General features: G+C 42.1%; 1 protein-coding gene across 1 annotated transcript in view; it reads left to right on the forward strand.

Moving 5' to 3' along the window:
- Positions 1-24,517, forward strand: part of INTS6 (integrator complex subunit 6) — a 56,556-nt gene extending 32,039 nt beyond the window's left edge. The window contains exons 5-18 of the mRNA XM_038761530.1: positions 4,144-4,327; positions 6,389-6,514; positions 7,422-7,579; positions 11,826-11,978; positions 12,067-12,199; positions 13,328-13,422; positions 14,082-14,192; positions 15,228-15,443; positions 15,615-15,741; positions 17,973-18,115; positions 18,885-19,119; positions 20,204-20,578; positions 22,499-22,592; positions 23,907-24,517. Coding sequence (XP_038617458.1) covers positions 4,144-4,327; positions 6,389-6,514; positions 7,422-7,579; positions 11,826-11,978; positions 12,067-12,199; positions 13,328-13,422; positions 14,082-14,192; positions 15,228-15,443; positions 15,615-15,741; positions 17,973-18,115; positions 18,885-19,119; positions 20,204-20,578; positions 22,499-22,592; positions 23,907-24,000 — 2,244 coding nt within the window. The 3' untranslated portion in view covers positions 24,001-24,517. The remainder of the gene's footprint in view (positions 1-4,143; positions 4,328-6,388; positions 6,515-7,421; positions 7,580-11,825; positions 11,979-12,066; positions 12,200-13,327; positions 13,423-14,081; positions 14,193-15,227; positions 15,444-15,614; positions 15,742-17,972; positions 18,116-18,884; positions 19,120-20,203; positions 20,579-22,498; positions 22,593-23,906) is intronic.

Genomic DNA, 24,517 nt, shown 5'->3' on the forward strand with positions numbered 1-24,517 from the left:
TTTTATCCCTCTGAATACTCATTGCTTGTCCTCATTACATTATCTAGGGAAGCATGTGACCTAGTGGAAAGAACATGGGCCTGGAAGTTAGAAGACCCAGGTTCCAATCCCGGTTCTGCCGCATACCTGCTGTGTAACTTTGGGGAAGTCGCATCTCTGTGCCTCAGTTTCTTCATATGTAAAATGAGGATTCAATCCTACTCCCTCTTACCTAGACTGTGAGCCCCAAATGGGACAGAAACTGTGGCCAACCTGATAAACTTTTATCTAGAACAGTGCTTCACACTCAACAAATGCTCATTATTATTATTATCTGACATTCCTTCAAGTGCAATACCCCACATTGGCTGTCAGTGTTACAAAATGGGTATTGGGTAGGTTGCTTTCCTGTATAGTTTGACCTTTCCCATTGCAGAAATAGAGCTTCTGACTGTCACAGTTCTTTCAGATGTTGACTTCAGTTATTAGTGTAGTGGTTTTCAAGAAGATAATCTAAACCTGCTCCCTGATTGTGATTCGTATCACATACTTTTTTCCACACACGGCCAGAACCTTTCAAGACTCATGTAAATGAGTAGTCTATGATGCTGACTTGAACAGTAGATAAGGTCGAAGATCATCTGTTTCTGAAACAATGTTGGGACTGTTAATTAGTACTGGTTTTTTTTTTTTTCTGTTGTCTCCCCACCCCAAGAAGTTTCTTTTCGTTGGAAATAAGCAATAAGCCGTGTTTTATAACTGACTCACCTCAACTAATCTCTGCATCCCCCTTGACCTGTATTTTAAAGTTGCCTATTGTGAATTATTTTGCTTTTGGTTTGTGGAAGGTTGAGGGTACAAGAACCTTGCCTTCTCTACAACCTGCAGCTCCTTGAGCTCACCAGAAGGAGTGGGGATTTTCCTTCTTTTCAACTGACCCTTTTTTCCATGGAATGCCGTAAATAAGAACAATGCTTGGCACATAGTAAGTGCTTAACAAATACCATCGTTATTAACTGCTGAGTTTCTGCTTATGATTAGGGTCAACAGTTTACAATCTCTTCTTTCTCTGTGGGCCTGCCCTGCCTTAGAATGTGGTCCCCCTGGGGGCAGGCCTGCTCTGAACCCTTTTACCTGAGTGGGCGCTTATGGTAATCAGTCAGTGAACTGAGCAAGAAAGGAAGGGGAAGAGAGTGAAGAGTGTGTAACTGAGCATGGGTAGCCTGAACTTAAGAGCCCAGGGCAGAGCCATGTGAGTGACTCAGAACGGGTATGTAGTCACTGGGTCATAATCTAAAGTTCTTTATCCAACGTCTTCATTTGTACACTGACAAATAAGGACTGATTATTGTGTACCAGTTTCTACAGCTAGCAAATGTGGAAATTGACAAAATAGCAAAGCCCAGATCTTCATAAGTGCTTCCCTATGAGTGCTAGGAGCCTGCAAGATAAAGCTGTTGAACTGGGAATTGGGATTGGAGAGAATGTTCTGTCTTGTTAAGAAACATGAAGGATTCACTGCAGAATGTCAAACTGTAAACAGATGGGACCCCCAGGGATTGGTGCTAAAATTGGTTTGTTTAATATCTTCAGATAAGATCTAGAAGGGGGAATGTGCAAAGAAATCTTCCAGTTTGCAGAAGACACCAAGATCTTGCAAGGACCGAATGCCTTGCAGATAAGAGTCTTCTGCAAAAAAAAAAAAAAAAAATTAAAGTTTGAGAGTGAGCCTGAAAACAACAGATCAGTTTTACTGTGAGCAAGTTATACGGTAATGTTCCTAGGGAAAAATAATCAAAACTACAACTACCTGCTAATGGGCTCTGAGCCCATCATTGGTGACTCAAGAAAGACATCTTGGAGTCATTTTAGCCTGGCCTTTTAAATAAGCGGTTCAACGTGTCCAATGTGTTCAGCCAACAAGGCCATCCAGATGCTCGGCATAATTCCGATTTGGGCAGGGATTGTCTGTCTTTATTGCTGAATTGTACTTTCCAAGCACTTAGTACAGTGCTCTGCACACAGTGAGTGCTCAGCATTATGATTGAATGATTACAGAGGGAAATGAGATGAAGGGAATTATTATTATTATTGGTAATAATAATGATGATATTTGCCAAGTGTTTAGTATGTGTCAAACACTGGGGTACGTGCAATAGAAGCTGATTGGACAGTCCCTGACCCAAATGGGGCTTATGGTCTAAAGGAGAGGGAGAACAGGTATTTGAATCCTGATTTTACCGATGAGGAAACTCAGGCACAGAGAACTTAAGTGACTTGTCCAAGGTCACACACAAGTGGCAGAGCCGGAATTAGAACCCAGGCCCCCGGCTCTGAGGCCTTTGTTCTTTCTACTCAGTCATCCTGCATCTCTGGAAATGATTATCAAATATCAAGAATAGATGTGCAAAACCATTCTTGTCAATGATGAATTTGTGATTGAATTTAGAAATAGAATTTAGGAAAGTACTAAAGTACTACTAGTGCCCTTGAAGCAGTGCAGTATATGAAAGCTTTAATTTTCCTGAACTAAAATATACCACATTCTCTGGTGTACCAGGTGGTATTTTGGCCTTAAAAACAAGAAGTTTTGATTAAGTTCTTTTCACACTCTCCTTGAATCTCTTCTGTACTCTTCTGCTGTAGGCAATCTGGCTCACATATCCTTGGTGAATAAGAGAGAATATAGAATTGGAGAGGGGGGAATAGAGAAGTTGCACCCTTTAGGGCACTAAGAATTAAATTTTAATGAGAATTATTCAATTGCATATACAGTTTGTTTAGGTACATGCAGACAATGTGCAATTTACAATGGTAATCATCCTAACTTGATTTACTTGCTGGAAAAAGCCTAGTGGGGATGACTGTGCTTGAATTAGACAATGGCTTAAAAAAATCAGCACTTTACTATTTTCCAAGTGAGATCTTTTCTAAAAACAAATCCAGTGCTCTTGTAGGGAATAGTCTTGGAAATTATTTTGGCATTACAGAATATTAGGGAAGAGAGAGATCTGTGGGATGAACGGGTCTTGTGGCAGTTTTCTAACTGAGCTACTGACCCCTTGCACTCACATCTTTCTCAAATCCAGCAAAATATACCTCTCCCCACCTACAAAGCCATCTTAAGCCACCTCCTCCCATAAGCTTTACCTGATTAATTCCCATTTCCCTGGTCAAGCCATCTTATCAGCAATCTTAGCACTCATATATATTTTTATTATTTTTAATTGCTTTAGTTTTTACCTTTTGCGTTTTTGCTCTTTGTCTTTTGCCTGTTGTTTTTGCCATTTGGGTTCGCTTACGTTCCCAGTTAGATTGTAAGCTCTGTGAGGACAGGGACAACGTCTCTAACTTACAGTGCGTTCCCAAGTATTGTATTAACAGTAGGTGTTGATGATGACACTAATCATAATGATAGAAATGTTGGAATGAAAGTGAATCTACATGAGAAGCAGCGTGACCTAGTGAATAGAACACGAGCCTGGGAATCAGAAGGACCTGGGTTCTGATCCTACCTCCGCCACTTGTCTGGTATGTGACCTTGGGCAAGTCACTCAATTTTTTGTGCCTAGATTACCTCATCTGTAAAATGGGGATTAAAACTGTGAGCCCCATGTGGGACAGGGAATGTGTCCATCTTGACAACCTTGTATCTAACCCAGCACTTAGCCCCATGCCTGGCACATAGTAAGTGCTTAACAAATACTGTGGAATATTATGTTATTATTATATAACAAATGACATTAAAAAAAAAAAGCAGAGGACCAAAGAGTAAAATTTGAAGGAGCTAAATAAACTGACACCTGCCTAAAGTTAGCAGTGTTGCAAAGAACAGGGGTATTTTTGAAAGGTAGTTTTTTAATGAAATGTTGAATATTTATAAATTTGTCTTAAAATTCAAAGTAGAATTTAGCATTTGAAACAGGTACCTTGTCCATATAGAAAAAGCCATATACTTTGTAATGAAGCTCTTTTTAGATGCTACCCCTAGTACAGTTTCATCCTTATACAGCTTTGGAACGAAATGAGAATTTAAAGCAGTTCAATTCCGACCGCATTTTAGTATTGTATTCAAAGTGATGTAATATTTTCTTTTGTAAATAAGAATTCTTAGGAAAAGTGCCTTTTTTTTTGTTTCCCCACCCGTCCCCCTCCTCCTTTCAGCTCCACTTACCTCTCAACTCTCCTTTGCCTGGAAGTGAATTGACCAAGGAACCTTTCCGTTGGGATCAGAGACTCTTTGCTTTAGTGCTGCGGTTGCCAGGTACCACAGCTGTAGAATGCGAGCCGTTGGCAGGGGTGCCACCCGATGATTCTGCCATCACACCCATGTGCGAGGTGACAGGAGGTGAGTGCTTGGCAGTAGCAGGCCGTGTGCTTTAGGGTTCTTTACTTAAAGTGGAGTGTACTTGGTCACCTTGAACTCTTAGGATTTTAAACTGTATTTTGAGTGGCTCAGCCTCTAGGAAATATCTTACCTCCTTCCCTTCCCCACAGCACCTGTATATATGTATATATATTTGTACATATTTATTACTCTATTTATTTTACTTGTACATATCTATTCTATTTATTTTATTTTGTTTGTATGTTTGGTTTTGTTCTCTGTCTCCCCAATTTAGACTGTGAGCCCACTGTTGGGTAGGGACTGTCTCTATATGTTGCCAACTTGTACTTCCCAAGCGCTTAGTACAGTGTTCTGCACACAGTAAGCGCTCAATAAATACGATTGATGATGATGACAATTAGCCCAACCATATGGCCTTAGAAATGTATCCAGTGATTAAGATTTCCAGGTTTCTGTGACTTGGTTTCTGATACTCAGCTGGACATGGTAGTAGGAGTAGAATCAGAAACAAGGCTCCAACCTCATAAAACCAACCCACCCACTATGACCCATGGGTATTTTTTAGTATTTTGGTTGAAGGCTATGAAATAAACATTAACAATAGAAGAATTAGATTATTGAAGCCTCTACCTCAAGGTTGCCCCACAGATTTTGGTCCAAAGACAAGTTTTTTCTTTCTTAACCTAAGTCACCACCATAACTGTCATTGAGCAAAGCACAGCCAGAAATACGGCTCTGACCTCCTGGACAGATAGATTATCTTTTATAGTGTGCTTTCTAAATAAAGCCTTTTCACCCTTTACCTTTTCATAGGTCTGTTTTTCTCATTGGCGGTTGACTGGTTATGTATAGTAAATACAAATTATGACCAATCTAATTTTGAAAATGTAATAACATGCAGCATATGTAATTTAAAACATTAAATGAATTTGTGAGAGATATGAGGCCTCATTAATTTTAACCTCAGTTTTTGGATTTTTTTAAAATTCACTAACATATGAGAGATATAAGCCAGGCTTTACAAGTTGTCCAAAGTTTCAGCTGCATCCCAGAAATGTCCCAGTTTATCCTGTGGTTTTATTTTTTTAATGCACTACCGGAACATTTACGGAAACTTAAAAAATCCTAAACCACAAATAATTGCAGCAACAGATATACATTATGCCCCCCCAAAACCCCAGCTAGCATAGGTAAGACTCAAATTTGAACTATATTAACTGAAAGATTCCAATCTAGTAAAATACTTAGAATGTGTAGATTGTGAGCCCCCGAAGACCAGGGTCTGTGTCTAATTCCCACCCGGGTTTTCTTTCCCAGTGTGTATGTGTATACATCCGCATATGCTGACAAGACTGAGCTAAATTTAATCCCATTTTGATCTTAAACTTCCTTGGTTTCTGGTAGTGGAGCTATTCTAGCACCTGGTAATGTAGAAATAAAGACATCAGGCATTTTTCTGGTGCTTGTTGAATACTTACCATGTGCCATGCACTGTTCTAAGCATTGGGGTAGATACAAGTTAATCAGGTTGGATGTAGTCCCTGTCCCACAGAGGGCTTGCAGTTTAGGAGGGAGTAGTATATAATCCCCATTTTACAGGTAACTGAGGCACAGAGAAGTGAAGTGACTTGCTGTAGGTCACACAGCAGACATGTGGCAGAGCCGGGATTATAACCCAGAACCTCCGACTCCTAGCTCTTTCTACTAGGCCATGCTTCTGGTTGAAGCTGACCAAACCAACTCAATGCCATTTCCTAGTTTGTAAGATTAATTAGGCCCTGGGATTTCATTTTGGTCATCTTTTCTGGAAGACGGGGATAGGCAAGGGGGAGAAGTGAAATTGCTTAGTTAATTTGACTAATTATCAGACTCTGTAGCAGAGGATTTGGGGAAGGAAGTTGGAACTGGGTTAAAATGACATCTGGGAAATTTCTGCACATTTTAAGTATCTAGGCCATTCTTGATGTCAGTTATAATTGATAATCAGTAGTTGCCTGTGTGACAAAGTTGAAAACTTCCTTGGCCCAATACCTTTCCCCTCTCCCTCCATTAAAATTCCAGGTCGTTCATATGCTGTATGTTCTTCGAGAATGCTCAATCAGTGCCTGGAGTCACTGGTGCAAAAGGTACAAAGTGGAGTGGTAATAAACTTTGAAAAAGCAGGACCAGATCCGCCACCTATGGAAGGTAATTTTTTTCCAGTAGACCTTTAAGCGAACAAAACGTATTGTAAAATCACAGAAAAGTTAGTTTGGTTCAGTCGGAGATGATGCACATTTTAAAAGGCCAGACTGGTTCTTGTTTGTGCAATGAGACACGTCTTTCAGAAAGCCACTGAAAAGGGAAGTTGCTTACCTACCTACTTACCTACCTAGCGCTCTACAAGGTTTGGTGTTAAAGTAGTTCCTCTTCATTTCTTACCTCCCGACGAAAGTGTCATAAAGAAGCTGTCCAAGGTGAAAGATGTGTGTCTCCCAGGATGCGGGGAAGAGGATCAGACTTGATCCTGATCCCCAGGGAGGTTGGAAAGGTCCAATTTTATCTCTGATGGAATAAAAGTTGACCACTGTAGGGTGAAATTTCTCTTACTCCTTAGAATTCCTCATCCATATGCCTCATTTCTAATTGAGTATAGAATTCTGGGTGGTTTTAGTAAAAATAGAGTATCCAACCAGGATTCAGAAACCAATCCCGCAGTTGTAACATTGTTCCTCTGAGAAAATTGGTTTCAACTTACCACACTTTGAATCCATTGTAATAAATGCCATAATTATCGTTATAGATGCAGTTTTCGGGAACCAATTGTATTGAAGTCTGTTGACTGCCTAGATTTGCTGACTTCTGTGTTTGAAGGCTGTTATCCTGCTCTAGAAATAGTATGTGAATGAACTTCTAAAGGCAGTGCACTAAAAATATGGCTGAGGACTAACACCTGGGAAAGGCAGTCACTTCATAGAGAATTATGAGAAAGGCAGTCACTTCATAGAGAATCACTATTTATGAGCAGCATTTTCCACAAGTAGCAGTATGTAACCTTTTATGTGTGTTTAATTTTAATTCTAGATGTATCTTTTTCCCCTTTTCTTCCTTGTAGATGGACTGACAGATACATCATCGAGGTCCTTCGGATCTCAACCTTGGCACAGCTGTCACAAGCTCATTTATGTCAGACCAAATCCCAAAACTGGGGTTCCAATAGGCCATTGGCCCGTTCCAGAATCTTTTTGGCCCGATCAGAATTCTCCAACACTAGTAAGTGTCCGGAATTGGAGTACTAAGAAGCAAATGGAAACGATCATCCAGATTTTTTTTGCTCTTTTTAAGTTATTTTAGTTCCTCCCAGGCACTGAAGACGGTAAAGAATGTGGCTTTGTGGGGAAGGATGTCCATCACACTAGGTGTTCAGAGTAGTATGGAATTCTTGTGTTGAATCTTTGGACTGGGAATACAAGTCAAATGGAGGGGTTGTCACTAATGAGAATTTCAGACAAAACCTGTGGGTTTCTCTGTCATAGATGCTACTCAAGGACACTACGTCGCTTCAGAGTTAAACACATTTAGATGCTAAAGCCAGATAAGTTGCCTCGGTAAAGCATGCACTCAGTTTAGTACATGACAGGTTATCCACATTTTACTTCTTCATTAAGAGTAGTTTCATCTATAGGTTACTATTTGCAGTTAAATGCAAACCTAATAGCCAAATCCATTGTGCACTGCTTAATGCTCCTCACATGTGACTAGCTTGATGTGTAGCATTTATGTGCTGTATAATTGTATTTTGTCAGGAGTTTATGTACATGTGTAGAGCCTGAAATCCTAACTAGGAATTATCAAGTAAAATATTTATATCTGAGAAATGGATCAGTGAGCCCCAGAACTAATTGGTGGCTTGGAAATAGTATTCTGAAATAGAAATCTCTTGGTTCAGTCTGCAAAATTTTGAGAATCCTCTTCACCTCACTAGCTACCCTCTTCTAGTTTTTGTGCTCACCTGCTTGTGAGTTGAGTGCTGAGCGAACTTCCTTTGGTGTGCCCTTTGGTTCTGCCATCCGAAGCATTTTCACTCCGTGCTGTTGCTAGAAATTGTGGGTTAGGAAGGAGACAGGATTCGGGTGCCTGACAATGCGGGCCTGCCCGTTTGGATGTGGCATGCCGTGGGGTTGGAACAAGTAGTCTGTGTGTCCATGCGTGGGGCATAAGAATGCGTGCAGAGAGCATTCTCCTCAGTGGGGGATCCACTGGCTGCTCTCTAATATGGTCTACTTGCAGTGCCTCCAAATGGCAGCATTATTTCTAATTCTAAAGAACCAAAGAAATGTTGGTACTAGTTTGGTCTTATTAACTTATTAAGTCAGCCCAGGATCCTGTCATCCGATTGTAGTGACAGGCTGCCTGGGGAAGCTGAGTAATGGTTGCCCTACTTTGTCAATAAATGGTATTTATTGAGCACTTAATTGTGCAGGGCATTGTACTAAGTCCTTGGGAGAGTACAATACAGAAGATTTGGTAGATGCGTTCCCTGCCCATAAGGCGCTCTTAGCATCCACCCTGATAATTATCAATGAACTAGATCTCCTAACATCCCTAACCTTTTGTGCTGTAACCCAGTATGGTCCTCTTGTCTTTGAATGTATCCACAATCTGTAAATTACTGATATTCTCATCCGGCCTTACTTCTGTAGTAACATATTTCATGTGCTTGTCACCTGCTGTGTGAAGAAATGTCTAAGCGTAGAAAGGTTCTACAGTCTCTTTGAAGGCATACTTCAGGATGGGGTTGGAAGATTTGGTTCCCCACAGGTGTGGGTTTCTTCTTGTCTCCAGATGGAAATACAAGGCCTCTGATAAGGAGGAAAACCTCTTTGTAGATACTCTATAAATAGTTAACAGCTGGAGAACAAATGCTTAACCAAGTGAAACATCACTGGAGGGAGGAAAGGTGTTTTTTTTTTCCCCCCTTCTTTTTAAGGGGCCTTGTTTCCTGCCGCAGATGTTCATACCCTCCTGCCTGAGTTTTCAGGACCAGCATATTATGGAGAAATCACACCTTCCGCTCCAGGTCTCACAGCTGGAGTAGTCCTGGACGTCAACTCTTCCAGGTCAAGTTTTTCGGAGGGTGGAAACAGATCAGTCCTGTCTTCATGGCATTACCTTATCCATCAGGTGTTTTGTGACGGCTTAGGGTCGAGGAGATACGGCAGCCATCCCTCCACAGATGAGTTTCATTTTGGCCCTTATAGATAGTAAAATAGGGAAAGAAACTTCAAAGCTCTTTAAAACTTCAGGTGCATACAGTGAATTGGTCTATCTGCAATATTCTCCCCTTGTGCCCAGTGGTGGGCTGTTTTCTTCTTCTTTGTGTACTGTTGGATAGCGTTCTTCCTTAGTAAACAGAGTTAGGAGACAGCATTGTGTCGCGGATTATCTGATTGGGGGGAGGGTTTTTCAGATGTAGGCTGGCACGTAACTGGTTTTCTTCAGTCTTACACAGCTTATACCACTGTGCCGCAAAGCGAATTTAAGATGTGATCTTGAATGTATGCCTCCTGCATCGTTTTCTGCACATAGCAGTTCCCAAACCATTGTCCGAAAGACTCTTGATGCCTGTGGTTGGTTGAGCTGGCAGAGTTTCCCAGTGAATTGGAAGTGAGTTCTGCCTCCTGGAGTTTCAGCTTGACATGAACCGGACGAGTTTGAGTCCCAGATTTATAACCCATGCAGGACTCTACCTGCCCCTTCTTCCGCTTTCCCTCCCACTCCTCTTTTCACCATGCAGAATTTTACATGGGCTCAGGTCAACCTGCAGGTTCCGCACCTAAGTGGCCCACTGGCCAGAACAAAACAAAAACAAAACTCAGCCGGGGTTTTGCTGGTTTAAATCCGTATCTCAAATCTTCTTTTTCCTCCCTAAGCCCCCGTTCCTCCCCCACCAAGACCCACATAAATGTCAGATTTACTATAGGTGCAATATTCTTCAAGAGGACATTGCACTGTACTCTGGGACACAAAATTCAACTTTCAGAAGTAAAGATAGACTTCAGGGTAGCCAGAAAGTCCCAGAAAGTGTTGTGTTTGTGTTTTGGTTTTCTTTTGGTTTTGTTTGGGAGGGTGGTGTTTTTGGCAGGGGGGAGGGGGATTTAAATCTCTTCCAGATCCTTTAATAGACCTAACTTCGATGCATTTATACAAATTAGCAACCAGACTATCAGGCCAATTCTCACTTGCCCACAGTCTTTCCCCAAGAACTCAATTCATGTGTGGTATTCCCTTGTTCTATTTAAGGCCAGCCCTTCAACACTCACTCCTTCCCTCTCAGTCCAACCCTGCTGATGGCCCAGTGCCTTTTAGGGATTAACCTCCAATGCTCAGAGTAAAAATATTTTGCTTGATCACTTGATGTTTCCTAACCCTTCTAGTATGTCCGAGGGCTGTTTACTATGCTATTGATAGAAAGCAAGTCTGAATTTGAGACCATCTTAAATCAAGTACCTAAACTTTCTAGGATTTTGAGCATTTTTGGGGCCATTGTCTGAATTGCAGTTATATATAAAAATGAAGCCCAGTCAGGGTATTTGGAGGAGGTAACTGAATTGAACTAGGCTGAGTGCCCTGATATGGGAAAGCATTTCCCAGAATTTCTTGACAAGGAATGATTCCTCTCTAGTCACCACCTTGCCCTGGTGCTTAGCAATTGGAAGTTTCTCTCTGTTGCTTCAACTCTCCACCTCTGAGCAAGAAAAGCAGCATTCCCTCATGGATAAAGGGTGAATTTTTGGACCAGACTTTAACCTGAAAATTCAGGGGCCTCTTGTGGATGGCTGTAGTCCATATCCACTTCCTCAGAGATTAGCTCCCTCTTACTGTGATTTTTAGGCTTCTGAACTTTAAGGAAAAGATAATCATAATTTCTGAATAGAGCAGGTCTTCCTAAAATTCCTCCTCAGGTTTTCTCATGACCTGTTGATCTCTGAACAGGAATTTGAGGGTCAGTTGGGAGGATGTTGATGTGGTGGCAAAGCAACTTGGCAAAGGTTTTGCAATCCATCAGTGGTATTTATCGAGCATTTACCATGTGCTGAGCAATGGTACTAAACACTTGGAAGTGCTATATCTCTATTTTTACAGACATATGACTGACTGCTTCCTAGAAGAACTCTTAAACTTTTGCCTAATAAAATTTCTAGTCTGTTCATGAATGTCTTGGGTGTGCAGAAGCAAAATCCAAAAGTGTATCTGGGGAAGGATTACCTCAGTCCACAATTACAAATAAATAATTTTGCCTCTTTGATGACGTCTGACCATAATGATCTAAAATACCTTATTCTGGTTTTTTGTGAAAGACTTTAAAATGTTCGTTCCCAACACTCGTAAATTCCACGGTCAGATTTAGTAGATGGAGGTGTTCGGCACACCATAAGCTTTTCAATAAAGATTCAATAGAATTGGTATCTGTCCTATTTGAGTATGTGTAGTTAATAGTAAATTTTTTTTTTTAAAGCCACCTCGAACATCTCACCCTGTAGTGAAGTTCTCCTGCACCGACTGTGAGCCAATGGTTATCGACAAACTGCCATTTGACAAATACGAGTTGGAACCTTCACCGCTCACCCAGTTTATCCTGGAAAGGAAATCTCCTCAGACCTGTTGGCAGGTGAGTTCAACACAGTGATTTTGAAATTGAATCACAGAATGGTTTCTTCAGTCGTATATTAAATTTTAACAACTTTTCTTTGTAACAGGTGTATGTGAGCAACAGTGCAAAATATAGTGAGCTTGGCCATCCTTTTGGTTACTTGAAAGCCAGTACGGCATTGAATTGTGTGAACTTGTTCGTGATGCCTTACAACTATCCAGTCCTCCTTCCCCTTTTGGGTGAGTATACAACTTTCTAACATTTTCTGTGGACCAAAATGAGAAAAATTATGAGTGTTTTTTAATTCAGTAGATGGCAATGGGTCGATAGTGGGCTTTTCCTTTGCCATCAAAGAAAGAGAAAAACATGCAAAAATTTTAATTAGTGACCTAACTTCTCAGCTTCAGTTGCCATAGGTTTCTTGCCGGAGTTCGTTTTGTATACTCCCTACTGTAATGAATCAGTGGTATTTTTGGAGTGCTTTTGCAGAGCACTGTATTGAGTGCTTATATTGGACTACAAAGACTGCCTTCAAGGATGAAATTCATTAGAGACAGAATATGTTTCAAAGAACCTTTAATTTTATCCCTTCTCTTCCTTCTCCACCCTCCCAAAGGCTAGTCATGTATGAAAATGTTACCGGCTGGGGTCATGACCAACACCTGCCTTAGAGAATAATGTTATTATCTATATTTTGTAGCTGCTTTCAGGGATGCCTCAGAGCTGGGAGTTGGGGGGGCGGGTACCCTTGGGCATCCTGTTCATCTCTTGTCTGGCAACCGCAGTTTTTAGGTCCATGTTGACTTGTATCACTTAGGAGGCACTCCAAGTCCAGCAGTGGCTACAGTGCTGCTATGGGTCAATTGTTAGGTCCTGACCACAGCTCTTGGAATCTAGGGTATATTCAAGCTTATGATGTTGTGGATTCCGTAGCGTTGAGCTTCTACTGGACTTTGCCCCTTCCTTTTTCACAAATGCAGTTTCTATCTTTTTCATCTCTTTCTCTTTCTTCTCCAATTTCTATTTGAAAGTAATTGCTTGTATGGAAGAAGAAACTAGGATTAGGAGGTTGTCTCAACATTGTATAAAAGGTTTTGATTCGTGCAGCTTTCATAAAAGGAAAAATAGCACTCTGCTTGATATAATCCTGAATTCAAATTTTCCTGATTTCACTAGCAGCAATGATAGGTTCTCTTAGAATCACAGTTCCCCCTGTTTGCCTTGAGCAGTTTCAGAAAATAAATGACTATGATCTATGAGGATACCAAGCAAACTCTCAGCCTGCGGGTTTTTTAAACAGTATGTTGGATAGGACTTTCCGATCTGGTTGCCTGGAGTGATTGTTTTTTCCATACTTCAAATTTCAGATGACCTATTCAAGATTCATAAGGCGAAGCCAACTTTAAAATGGAGACAGTCTTTTGAAAGTTATTTGAAGACGATGCCTCCTTACTATCTCGGGGTAAGATGATTTGAAGCCCTTTTTTTAAGTAGGTGTTTTAGTTAAATCCAGTTGTGACAGGTACATTATGTCTGCTTATCTTGGGTGTGCGACCATTACTGCTATTACTGAACAGTCAGTAATCTGCATCTTGCTTAACAGTGTAACCTCCTGCTGTCTTGGAGATCCCCTTTTAATAATGATAATAATAATAATGGCATTTATTAAGTGCTTACTATGTGCAAAGCACTGTTCTAAGCGCTTTTTACACCCTTGAATGCTCCCCAAGAGCCCAGAACAGTTTTGTCCACACGGTTGGGGCTCAGTCAATGCTGCTAATCCCGCTACTGCTACGAAGAACTGTTGGCTGGTCCAACGACTCATCCCAGATTTCTCACATTAATGGTAGAGGGGTATTTGCAATTTTGGGGAATGCTTAAATAGCCCCCATCTTTAGAGGTTGCCCCTAATGGGGTCTCTGGCCACATTTTCCAAGATTTTGGTTTTGAGAGAGCATCTGTCAATGGCTGAGTGACTGTCATTGACTCCTTGAATGTCATTCAGCACAATTGATGTAGCCTTCAAATTTTTTTGTTTCCTTGAATGTTGTTAACTGTAACAGTGTCTGCGGATTTCTTTGTAACTGAGTGGATTACTCAACTTTGATTCTTTTACCTCAGCCCTTGAAGAAAGCTGTAAGAATGATGGGAGCTCCTAACCTCATAGCAGACAGTGCAGAATATGGGCTTAGCTACAGTGTTATCTCATACCTCAAGAAACTGAGTCAACAGGTAATGTTAATGAAAAGAATAGCAGTACAAAGTGAGTCATTGATTTCTTATTTTCTTTAAAAGGTCACTGTCACCAAACAAAATTGGATTATACATAGTATTTTAGCTCAAATTACCACCGATTTATGTACTTAAAATGTAATTTGCAAATCTGACATACATGGGATTGTAGCCAATAGGCTAAATCACGGAGCTGTCAGAAGAGTTTGCCTTTTTTTTTTCTTTTTTAAAACACACACTTTTTAGTAAGTTTTTCCCACTGTTCTATCTAGTGCCAGGACCTGGTGTTCTTCATCTTCCTGAACTAAGATTTGAAGCCACTGGCAAAACACAATCATTGTCATATTATTAGGTCACTGCTGGTGACTGCTAAACTAGGGATTAAGTTAAGCAGGCAGAGGGAGGTGCACGTACCCTTGGGCCACTGGGGAGAAGAGCAGCTTGTGACTAGTAAAATCACAAAGTTTACTTGATCCCAAAGAATTCCTTTGAAAATGGGAACATTACATATCTGGCTCGAGGGATTTGGGCTGGAGTGAATTTTAAATTACATTTTAAAATGACGGGCATTTTTTTCATTGTCATTGATTATTTTATACATTTGGTTTTTATTTTAAAAAATGAGCCATTACAAATCATTTTGGGTAAATTTTGGTAACTAGATCTCCAAATGCTGTCTTCATTTCTGCTCAGAAAATCCTGATATTTCTTAGCTTTTGTAGTACACCTTTCTAGTTCTGTTTTGTTTTTTTTTTTGGAGGGCGGGAGAAGGGGGAGATCTGATTATCTTGTATCTAGCACCAGCACTTAGCACGGTGCTTGGTACGTAGTAAGCCTTCAGCAAACATTAGCATTGTGATTTTAAATTAAAAATAAATAAATAAAATCACAGTTTATATAAATCACTGAGACCATTTTTCAGCATCACATAATTTTACCATTATTAATCCATGAAAAAATGATCTGGTTTTCTTTTATGTGCATTCTAATAATCTGTGATTTTAGTAACTCTCAATTTTTACTTTCCAAATTAAGGCCAAAATAGAATCCGATAGAGTCATCGGATCTGTTGGCAAAAAAGTAGTTCAAGAAACTGGAATTAAAGTACGAAGCCGATCACATAATCTGTCACTGGCCTATAGGAAAGACTTCCAACAGCTGCTGCAGGGGTTTACCGACGACGTTCCTCGCCGACTTCTCGACCTAAACATGAAGGAGTATGCCGGCTTCCAGGTCGCCCTGCTGAACAAGGTGATCAGCGTTGACCGAACGGGGAGGGACCCTCCCTGGACATGGGGACCGCCGTCTCCCCTCCGCTCATTTGGAAGGGGCTACCGGCCAGCCGGCGGCGAGGAGCAGGGTGAAAAATTGCCATGCCCTAAGAGAGTTAACCAATTTCTGTTTTGAATGCTTTGACTGTAGGATTTGAAACCTCAGACCTTTAGAAATGCTTACGATATACCTAGACGAAATCTCTTGGACCACTTAACAAGAATGAGATCTAATCTTCTGAAGAGCACCCGCAAATTTCTAAAAGGACAAGATGAAGGTTAGAATACTGGTTTGCTATTTTGAGCTCTATTGTGAGAATTGTATTTTTCATTTCGCGTATGTCAATCAGTCAGTCGTATTTATTGAGCGCTTACTGTGTGCAGAGCACTGTACTAAGCGCTTGGGAAGTACAAGTTGGCAACATATAGAGACAGTCCCTACCCAACAGTGGGCTCACAGTCTAAAAGGGGGAGACAGAGAACGAAACCAAACATACTAACAAAATAAAATAAATAGAATAGATAGGCACAAGTAAAATAAATAAATAAATAGAGTAATAAATATGTACAAACATATATACATATATACAGGTGCTGTGGGGAAGGGAAGGAGGTAAGATGGGGGGATCGAGAGGGGGACGAGGGGGTATAGATTATAATACGTGTTTAGTAAGCCTGCATTTGGACGAGTACAAGCCTATGGCATTTTATGGTTTTGTCACACTTTACTAAAAGAGAGGAGAAAACCTCACCAGAAGTATGTGGCCTAAATGCCATATGAAAATGCTTTTTGTGTGGTGGTTGAGTTGAAAGGAACAAGGATTTTCATGACTGACTTAACATTGGATTATTAGGCAGCTGAGGCAATTTCTAAATGTTTGCAATGCCATTGGGATTGTGAGAGCCCTTCTTGAGGGTGTGCAATATTCCACTCCCATCTCACCCTTCACATAAACTCTCCTGATTGAGTTGAGAAGTGGCTTCAAACAGTGAACTTCATCTTCAGGTTATTATTATTACTGCTATCTGTTAAGGACTTAACTGTGTGTCAATCACTGTTCTAAATACGGGGAGAGATACGAGTTACTCCGGGGCAGACACAATCTTTGTCCCAAATGGGGTTCACAATCCAAGGAGGAGGGAGAACAGGCATTGAGTCCCCATGTTCCCGATGAGGAAACTGAGGCACAGAGAAATCTTGTCAAGGTCACAGAGCAGGCACAGCTCAGCCAGCACAGCCAGGATTAGAACCCAGCTCTTCTGATTCCCAGGCCTCTGCTCTTTCCAGTAGGCCACGCTGCTCCGCAGCTTGATCTATCAGTCAATCAATCAATCAATCATATTTATTGAGCGCTTACTGTGTGCAGAGCACTGTACTAAGCGCTTGGGAAGTACAAGTTGGCAACATATAGAGACAGTCCCTACCCAACAGCGGGCTCACAGTCTAGAAGGGAGAGACAGGCAACAAAACAAAACATATTAACAAAATAAAATAAACAGAAAGCTAATGGAGAGAGTTTTTGTTTGATGCAGAGGTGAATGGGCAACCACTGGAGTTTTCTGGGGAGCAGGGTGACATGACCAGAATGTTTTTGTAGAAAAGTGATATACAGCCAACATTTAATGAGTGCCTAACTTCTGGGCCTTTCTTAATCAAAAAATAGCCTTTATTAAATAATTATGGTATTTGTTATGCGCTTACTATGTGCTATCAGTACAAAGCCCTCTTTGATTTTGTAAAACCCCCTTCTGGGCAGCCTTGGTTCTTAGATTGTAGGGAGGCGGGGTGCAGGACAAGTCCCTCCTTCCCACCTGCCACTGAACCCTGTCCTGCGGAGAGGGAGAAGCAGGAACAGCCAGCCAAGGAATGGCCTCTTGCCTTCCTTTCATGTCCGGTACCGTGTCTCATTCACCGCTCTTGTTGGATTATCACGTTATTTCTTCCTCTGTCCCCATCCAGCTCTTCCACCCACTCTCGAAGATTGTGAGCCTTCTTGGGGCTAGAGAGCGTGACTTGTGTCTTTCTCTACTAGCCCGTAGTACTTTGCCCGTAGTAAGTTTTTGTTTTGTTTAATGGTTTTTGTTTACTGTGTGCCTGGCACTAAGCGCTGGGGTAGATACCAGTTAATCAGGTGGGACACAGTCTCTGTCCCACAAGGGGCTCACAGTCTTAATTCCCATTTTACAGATGAGGTAACAGGTGCGGAGAAGTGAAGTTACTTGCCCAATGTCACACAGCAGGCAAGTGGCGGAGCTGGGATTGGAGCCCAGGTTCTTAAGAAATGTACTAAATAATCATTTCACTCCCAGGGCCTCTCCGTGTCCCCAAGCTGAGTTACAAAACATTTACTGTGCTTGGAAACGGTTGTTCTCACTCTGGTACCTGGCAAGAGATGTCCCCTTTCTGTACTCAGGGAAAGTGTAGTCCAACTAAAGCAGCTTATTTCACATCTGTAATCCTGCATCTGGCTCTACCATGACTTGTAGCATACCATTTCCATTTCAACAGATCAAGTGCACAGTGTTCCAATAGCCCAAATGGGGAATTACCAGGAGTACCTCAAGCAGATACCATCCCCACTGCGAGAACTTGACCCTGATCAGCCTCGAAGACTACACACGTTTGGGAACCCCTTTAAACTGGATAAGAAGGTAACTTGAAAATGTTTCTTAAATAAATTGAAGGGAAAATATTAAGAATTTAGGGAGGGTTGCTTTATAGGGAGAAGGATTTCCAGGTACCCTTTCCCAATAGAACCAGTTCTCTGTGGCCAGGGGGCCAAAGGAAAATGCTGCTTCTTTAAACTTGGAAATTTGCTGGTGACTTAAAATGATGACTCTTAGTTGGAGTGACAGCTTTTTTAGGGGGTGACTATGTCTGTCATTCTCCAGGGTCCACCCACCCCTCCTTTCAAAGGGGGTTTCCCGGTTTGCACAGGTTTGCCCAATTTATAACTGAGACCGTTGTCTATTTTTTTCAGTTGTCTCTTTCCGTCCCCCTACTTTGCTGTTCCTGCAGGGAGGAAGCGGCTCTGTCACTGGGTGGTGGGAGTAGGGGTAATGGAGCCCACTGGTGGCACTGGTAGAGTTCCGCCCCATTGAGGGAGCAGAGTACCCGCCCAAGTCGGAAAGCCCCTAGCTCATATAACCTCTCTTAGTGCACTTGGGAAAGCATGAAACTTCTCCCCTCTACTGCGAATCAGTATCTAGGAATTTCTTCCATTTGGCCTCTAATTTGATCTGAAGTCTGAGTTGCTGTCCTCATGCCACTTCACCGCTGCCCACAGTGTGGGCATTCGTTTTGCAGCATGGACCTGGCTCCCTGTTTGCACCAGAGATAGCTGTCTGGGGGGGTCCGTCTGGGGTCCACCGTGTAGCCATCCGGGGGTCCGTAAGTCAACATCCCTTCTCCTCCCCTTAGGGCATGATGATAGACGAAGCAGATGAATTTGTGTCCGGACCTCAGAACAAACACAAACGGCCTGGAGAACCAAGTATGCAAGGGATCCCCAAAAGGCGCCGCTGTATGTCCCCGCTGCTGAAAGGGCGGCAGCAGACCCCTCTTGCCGTCAACAATCACATTGGAGGCAAGGGGCCTCCCACACCTACTGCACAAGCACAACCGGATCTCATCAAGCCCATTCCTCTTCATAAAAGTAAGTGCGGGGGCAAGGGTATTTCTCAATCACTCTTTCGTCTGCATCTTAGGTTGATTTTGATGGGGAAACACCAGAATGACCCACCTCCTTTGTAACCAAGAAATAGCCAGCTCCCCGGGGGTCCAAGGTTCTGAGCTTGAAACTGGCCATTGTCAGTTGAGTTTTTCCTTGCCAAATTGGGCTTACAGATGGTGGGGCTAGTACAGCATCTGGAAGAAGAAGGTTTCTAATCCAGTGTACCAGTTCACGAGTATTATGGGCTCAAGATATTCCAGTGAGGCTTCATATGGGAGATGCTTTGGGAAAAGGCCCAGGACGTGGAGCACAACTCAGACTTCCACTGCTTGTACTCTCCCAAATGCTTAGTACAGTGCTCTGCATATTATAAGCACCCAGTCAATACTCTTGATTGGTATAGGGGAAGGGGAGTAGCAGTCTACAACCTGAAGGCTAGACCTGATTCACTGTGTCACATGTTCAGGCAGCGGGTGAAGGAAGTCTGGTTCCAGGGTGAAACCCATCACACACTCAACAGTACACATTCCTGTTGGTAAGTGAAGCTGGAGTAGACGGGGCAGGGAAATGACAAAAAGCCAGGGTGTCCTCTTTACATCATCGTGCCTCTCAGATAACTACCCCACTATTCCACGGCTTCCTCTTGCTGGGTGATGCAGGAAAGTTGTAATGGGAGTAGGGAAGACAAGAAAAGTGGGGTCTGTCTGCTGGGAGTAAAAAGCTGTGACCCCCGCCCTGAATCTGTAGACATGTTATGGCCTATGTATATTTCACTAAAGAGATAGGAAACGAAGAAGCTGCACGGATTATTTTTTTTCCTTTTGAGAGATGGGGTTTACACACAGTTCCTGATATAAATTACAAGCCACAAAAGTTATCGGCATTCTCCCTTGTAATTTGCAAATGTGTAGTTGGCAGTGTGATTTGCAGATCTGGGGTGAACAGAGAAATGCCCTCCACTTGCGTTAAGACAAGCCGAACCAAGACCGGTCATGTCCCTGTTGTCTTTGTTCTGTGCTTCCCAGTGGATTTTTTTTCCTCATGCTTTCTCATCATTTTTTTTTAGCTTCAGAAGCCACTAATGATACTGCAGTAGATGACGTGGTTGAAAATCATGTTGCAGACCAACTGTCATCAGAGATTGCACCAAATGCCCTGGATTCTGAATTTTCACCATCCTCTTCTCCGGCCGGTGCCCTAGAACGACCAACCAATCACACAGAGGCTTTTGGCCACGATCACATAATAACTAATGACCTTCCAATAGTTGGATTTTTGGAAAATCATGAGGAACCAAGAGGTAAAGAGCAGTGTGCTGAAGATGATTTACCGACAGCCTCACCCAACAAAGGCAAGAAACTGATGCATTGTAGAAGCCACGAAGAAGTCAACGTTGAGTTAAAAGCACAGATCATGAAGGAGATTCGAAAGCCAGGAAGAAGTATGTACTAGTGGTACCCCAGAAACCTCGAGTTTGACTAATATTTGGGTGGGTGTGGGTAATTAAGTGACAGTTTAGGCTTCCTCCTAGATTTGCCTGTGGGCTGAGCCCTGCAACTAACTCCTGGGCCACCCTGCTTAGCTTGTGGGGACCGTAGGGGACAGTGGACAAGCCCAGGCAAGTGTGCGGCAACCACTCGTAGTTCCCTCTACATCTCTCGCTAACCATTTGAGATTAACTCCTCTAACGGTGCCTGAGTTAAAAGAACATGAAGTATAAAGTATATAAGTATAAAGCAGCATGCAACTTATAATAGTAGTAATAATAATAATAACTGTAGTAAGTGTAGCACACTTTCTACGTGCCAAGCATTGTACTAATCACCAGGATAGATATAAGGAAATCAGGCCGCACAGAGCTGGGAGAAGAACTCAGGTCCTCTGACGACTCTGACTCCCGGGCCTGTACTGTTCTCCACTAGGCCATGCTGCTTCTCAAATCTGAAATCAATTCTTTAAGTGCCCATAATAATCTATTTGTAATCCTCAACATTTTATGACAGTTTGAAAATTAAATAGTTTGGCATGCATTTCATCTCCCTTTAGCTCACTATTAGTCTAGCTTTTCCGTAGTGATGGGAGGAATTCTGTTGGTGAGTATTTGAACCTTTGGAGCTGGCCTGACATTATAAAATCACTGTTCTTTTCTTGGAAAGACTTTATGCCTGCTAATTTTGGGGGGCACTTTTAAAAAATATTTTGAAAGCCTTAGGTCCAATTGTTTACAGTAGTTTTTCCATAACACAAATGTCTTGATAAACCAGGGTACTTCACATGGCCGATGCCCAGTTAAATTGGCTGCATTCTCTTTGCTTTTCCTTTCCCCTTTCCTTTCCTCTCTTCTGGTAAACCTTATCCCTTCCTCCCCTCAGTTTGGGCTGACTTTACTTACCAGCCCCTCTCTTTGTTCTTGGCCCCCTTCACCTCCACTTCCTCTGTCCTTTAATGCCCGTTTTCACTTCCCCCCTTCTCCTCTTTGCCTGGTCTGTTAATCACTTGCTTCTTTGCCTTGCACCTCTCTCTCCCCTTTTTCATCCCTCACCCAATACTGGTCATTTTCTTTGCCTCCTTTTTTTTTTTTCCCTTTCTCAACCACATTTCCCTTCTCTCCTTTTCTCCCCTTCATCTCACTTTTGCTCTCACCCCCTCCTTCTGACGTTTCCCCCTCATTTCTCTGTTCCCGGGCACCCTCCGAAGTTCCTTCTCCTCCACTGCTTTCCAGGCCACCTCCAGGCCTGCAGCTTTGTGAGCGGAAGAAGAGAGGAAGTTTCAGTAGCGGTCTCTTCCCTCCTGGCAAGGAGCCAGGAACCCCAATGGGGAGGGGACTTATCAGGCATGAATGCAGAGCTTCAGTCTTAATAATAATAATAATGGCATTTATTAAGCGCTTACTATGTGCAAAGCACTGTTCTAAGCACTGGGGAAGTTAAAAGGTGATCAGGTTGTCCCATTCGGGGGGGCTCACAGTCTTAATCCCCATCTTACAGATGAGGGAACTGAGGCACAGAGAAGTTAAGTGACTTGCCCAAAGTCACACAGCTGACAATTGGTGGAGCTGGGATTTGAACCCATGACCTCGTGACTCCAAAGCCCGTGCTCTTTCCACTTCTTGCTCTTCTAGGAATAGGCTTCTTCACCAAGCCCACTAATCAGAGACCAGCCCCAAGTGAACCCCAGAGGGAGGCCTGGTTTTTCCAGAGAGACTGACTTTCTAACCTTCAGCAATTATTTTTATATTTTAGCTTCTGCCAGTGCACCTGGGTCCTTTCCATATAAGTAAGCAGTAATTAGGGAGTAACTTAACGAGTAGGGACTGTAATGAGACCCTTACTAATGTTTCCTTTTATTTTGGTTTTTAAAGAGTATGAAAGGATCTTCTCTTTATTGAAGCATGTGCAAGGCAGCCTACAAACAAGACTAATATTCTTGCAGAATGTCATTAAAGAAGCATCAAGGTATGTATGTAGATCCTGAAATGAACGGGAACCGCTGGTTTTTGAATACTGTGAAATGATTACCCCCAGTGTCTGCAGCCAGGATCCCGTAGGTTTCCAGTCCCCTCCCTTGTAGAAGTTCTTTACATTTTCTTGGGTAGTAAAATAATACAGAGTAGCCACGCGGGCTCTTCCATACCTTTTCATGTGGAAATGAGCAGTGGCCCGCCTCTCCTCCTCTCCAAGGGTTCGGGTGTCCAGGCTGAGATTTGCACTGGTTCAGATGTCGTAATTAATCATAATTGGAAAATGACAGTCAGAAAAATGAGAGGGATGACTGTAGGGGAGTGCAGTTTCAGATAGAAAACTACAGGCTAGAAACTCCCAAGTTGTTAAATTGTGTACTTTGTGGCTGGCTGGGTAGCTTAAGAGCCTGGGCTGTGGTTCCAAACTGACTGAGGCTGTAATCTTAGCTCAGGTGACCAGTTTACTTCTAGTGGCATTCTTCTTGCTCCATAAACACACCCCAACCTCTTAGAGAGAGGAGGGGAGGGTTAGGGAGAGGAAGAACAAGTCCCGGGGCCAGCCACCCATCCTTAATCAATCAATCAATCGTATTTATTGAGCGCTTACTATGTGCAGAGCACTGTACTAAGCGCTTGCACTGTACTAAGCGCTTGCACTGTACTAAGCGCTTAGTAACCAGTTTCAGGGTGAGCCAGGCATGGGAGTTTCCCCTTCAGCAAAGCAGAGATGATCTCACCAGTTACTCTGCCAATTCTGTTCCAGTTTTCCAGCCTCTAATTAAATGGTTTTCCTGCTGAGGGTGTTTCAGAGGTTATGACCTACCCAAGGAAATTAGTCAACAAAAAAGCTCCAAGACAAGTACCGCCAGTTACCTTATTCAGAGTGGCTCTTGCACCTGTGGCGATTTTAGCAGAAGTCCCGATTGTTGTGGTGGGGAGTTTCTAATTCATCTAGCAGTGATAGCGTCTAACAGGGCAGACACTATTCAAGTCAGGGGCCTGAGCTTTGCCAAGCATCCGTGTCTAATTCTTGTTTCTCTGCCCCAGTGTTGTTGAGGATAATATTCTTCTCAGCATTCCTTCTGATGGTAGTAGAGGAAGGTTTTTTGTTAATTACCTAAATGTTTTTTTAACATTCTTACGGGGAGAGGAGAAACAGTACACTTTAATATTCTAATTCTGCATAAATTATTCTGCTATACTTCTATATCCAGTTTCAGGAAAGCCTTCCTAGGAGTTTTTGATTTTTAACAGTACGATTACAAAGATTTTTGAGAACAAAATTATAAGATACATTTTCCTCAAACAGGTTTAAGAAACGAATGCTAATAGAGCAACTGGAGAGCTTTTTGGAAGAAATCCATCGTAGATCTAATCAGATCAACCATATCAACAGCAGCTAGAAGGAACTGGAACGCAAATTCTTCCCTCCTCTTTCTACAAACACAAACTATAAACGTGAGGATTTGGAAGCGTACGCCCACGTTCCCTGCATTTGTCTTTGCCACGCAAAAGACTGGCTCGAATTCCCTACTTGACATACAAACTGCAGCAAGTATGTAGATCCCATTTCCTTCATTGTTGTTTTATTTTTTTAATGTGAAAAAACCACCTCTACAAAAATGAAATTGAACAGACTTGGAAAAAAAAAATATTTCTTGCTTATCATTGACTTAGGTGTGTCAATTTCCCTCAGGTTCTATTTTTCTTATCCCAAACGGTCACCTCTGTTAAAGGCTGACCTTTGCCAAAAACAGTTACTTTGTAATATTTGGGGAAAAAAAAAAAAGCACATACATTAAAACAAGGTAATTTTTGTATGTACAGTTATTTTGGATATATTGTAAGTTGTACAAATGTATTTTGAAGAATATTTAAAAAAAGCACTTTTGTTATTCCATCAATAAATGCTCTATTTTA

This window comes from Tachyglossus aculeatus, chromosome 20 (assembly GCF_015852505.1).
Source record: "Tachyglossus aculeatus isolate mTacAcu1 chromosome 20, mTacAcu1.pri, whole genome shotgun sequence".
Classification (NCBI taxonomy): domain Eukaryota; kingdom Metazoa; phylum Chordata; class Mammalia; order Monotremata; family Tachyglossidae; genus Tachyglossus; species Tachyglossus aculeatus.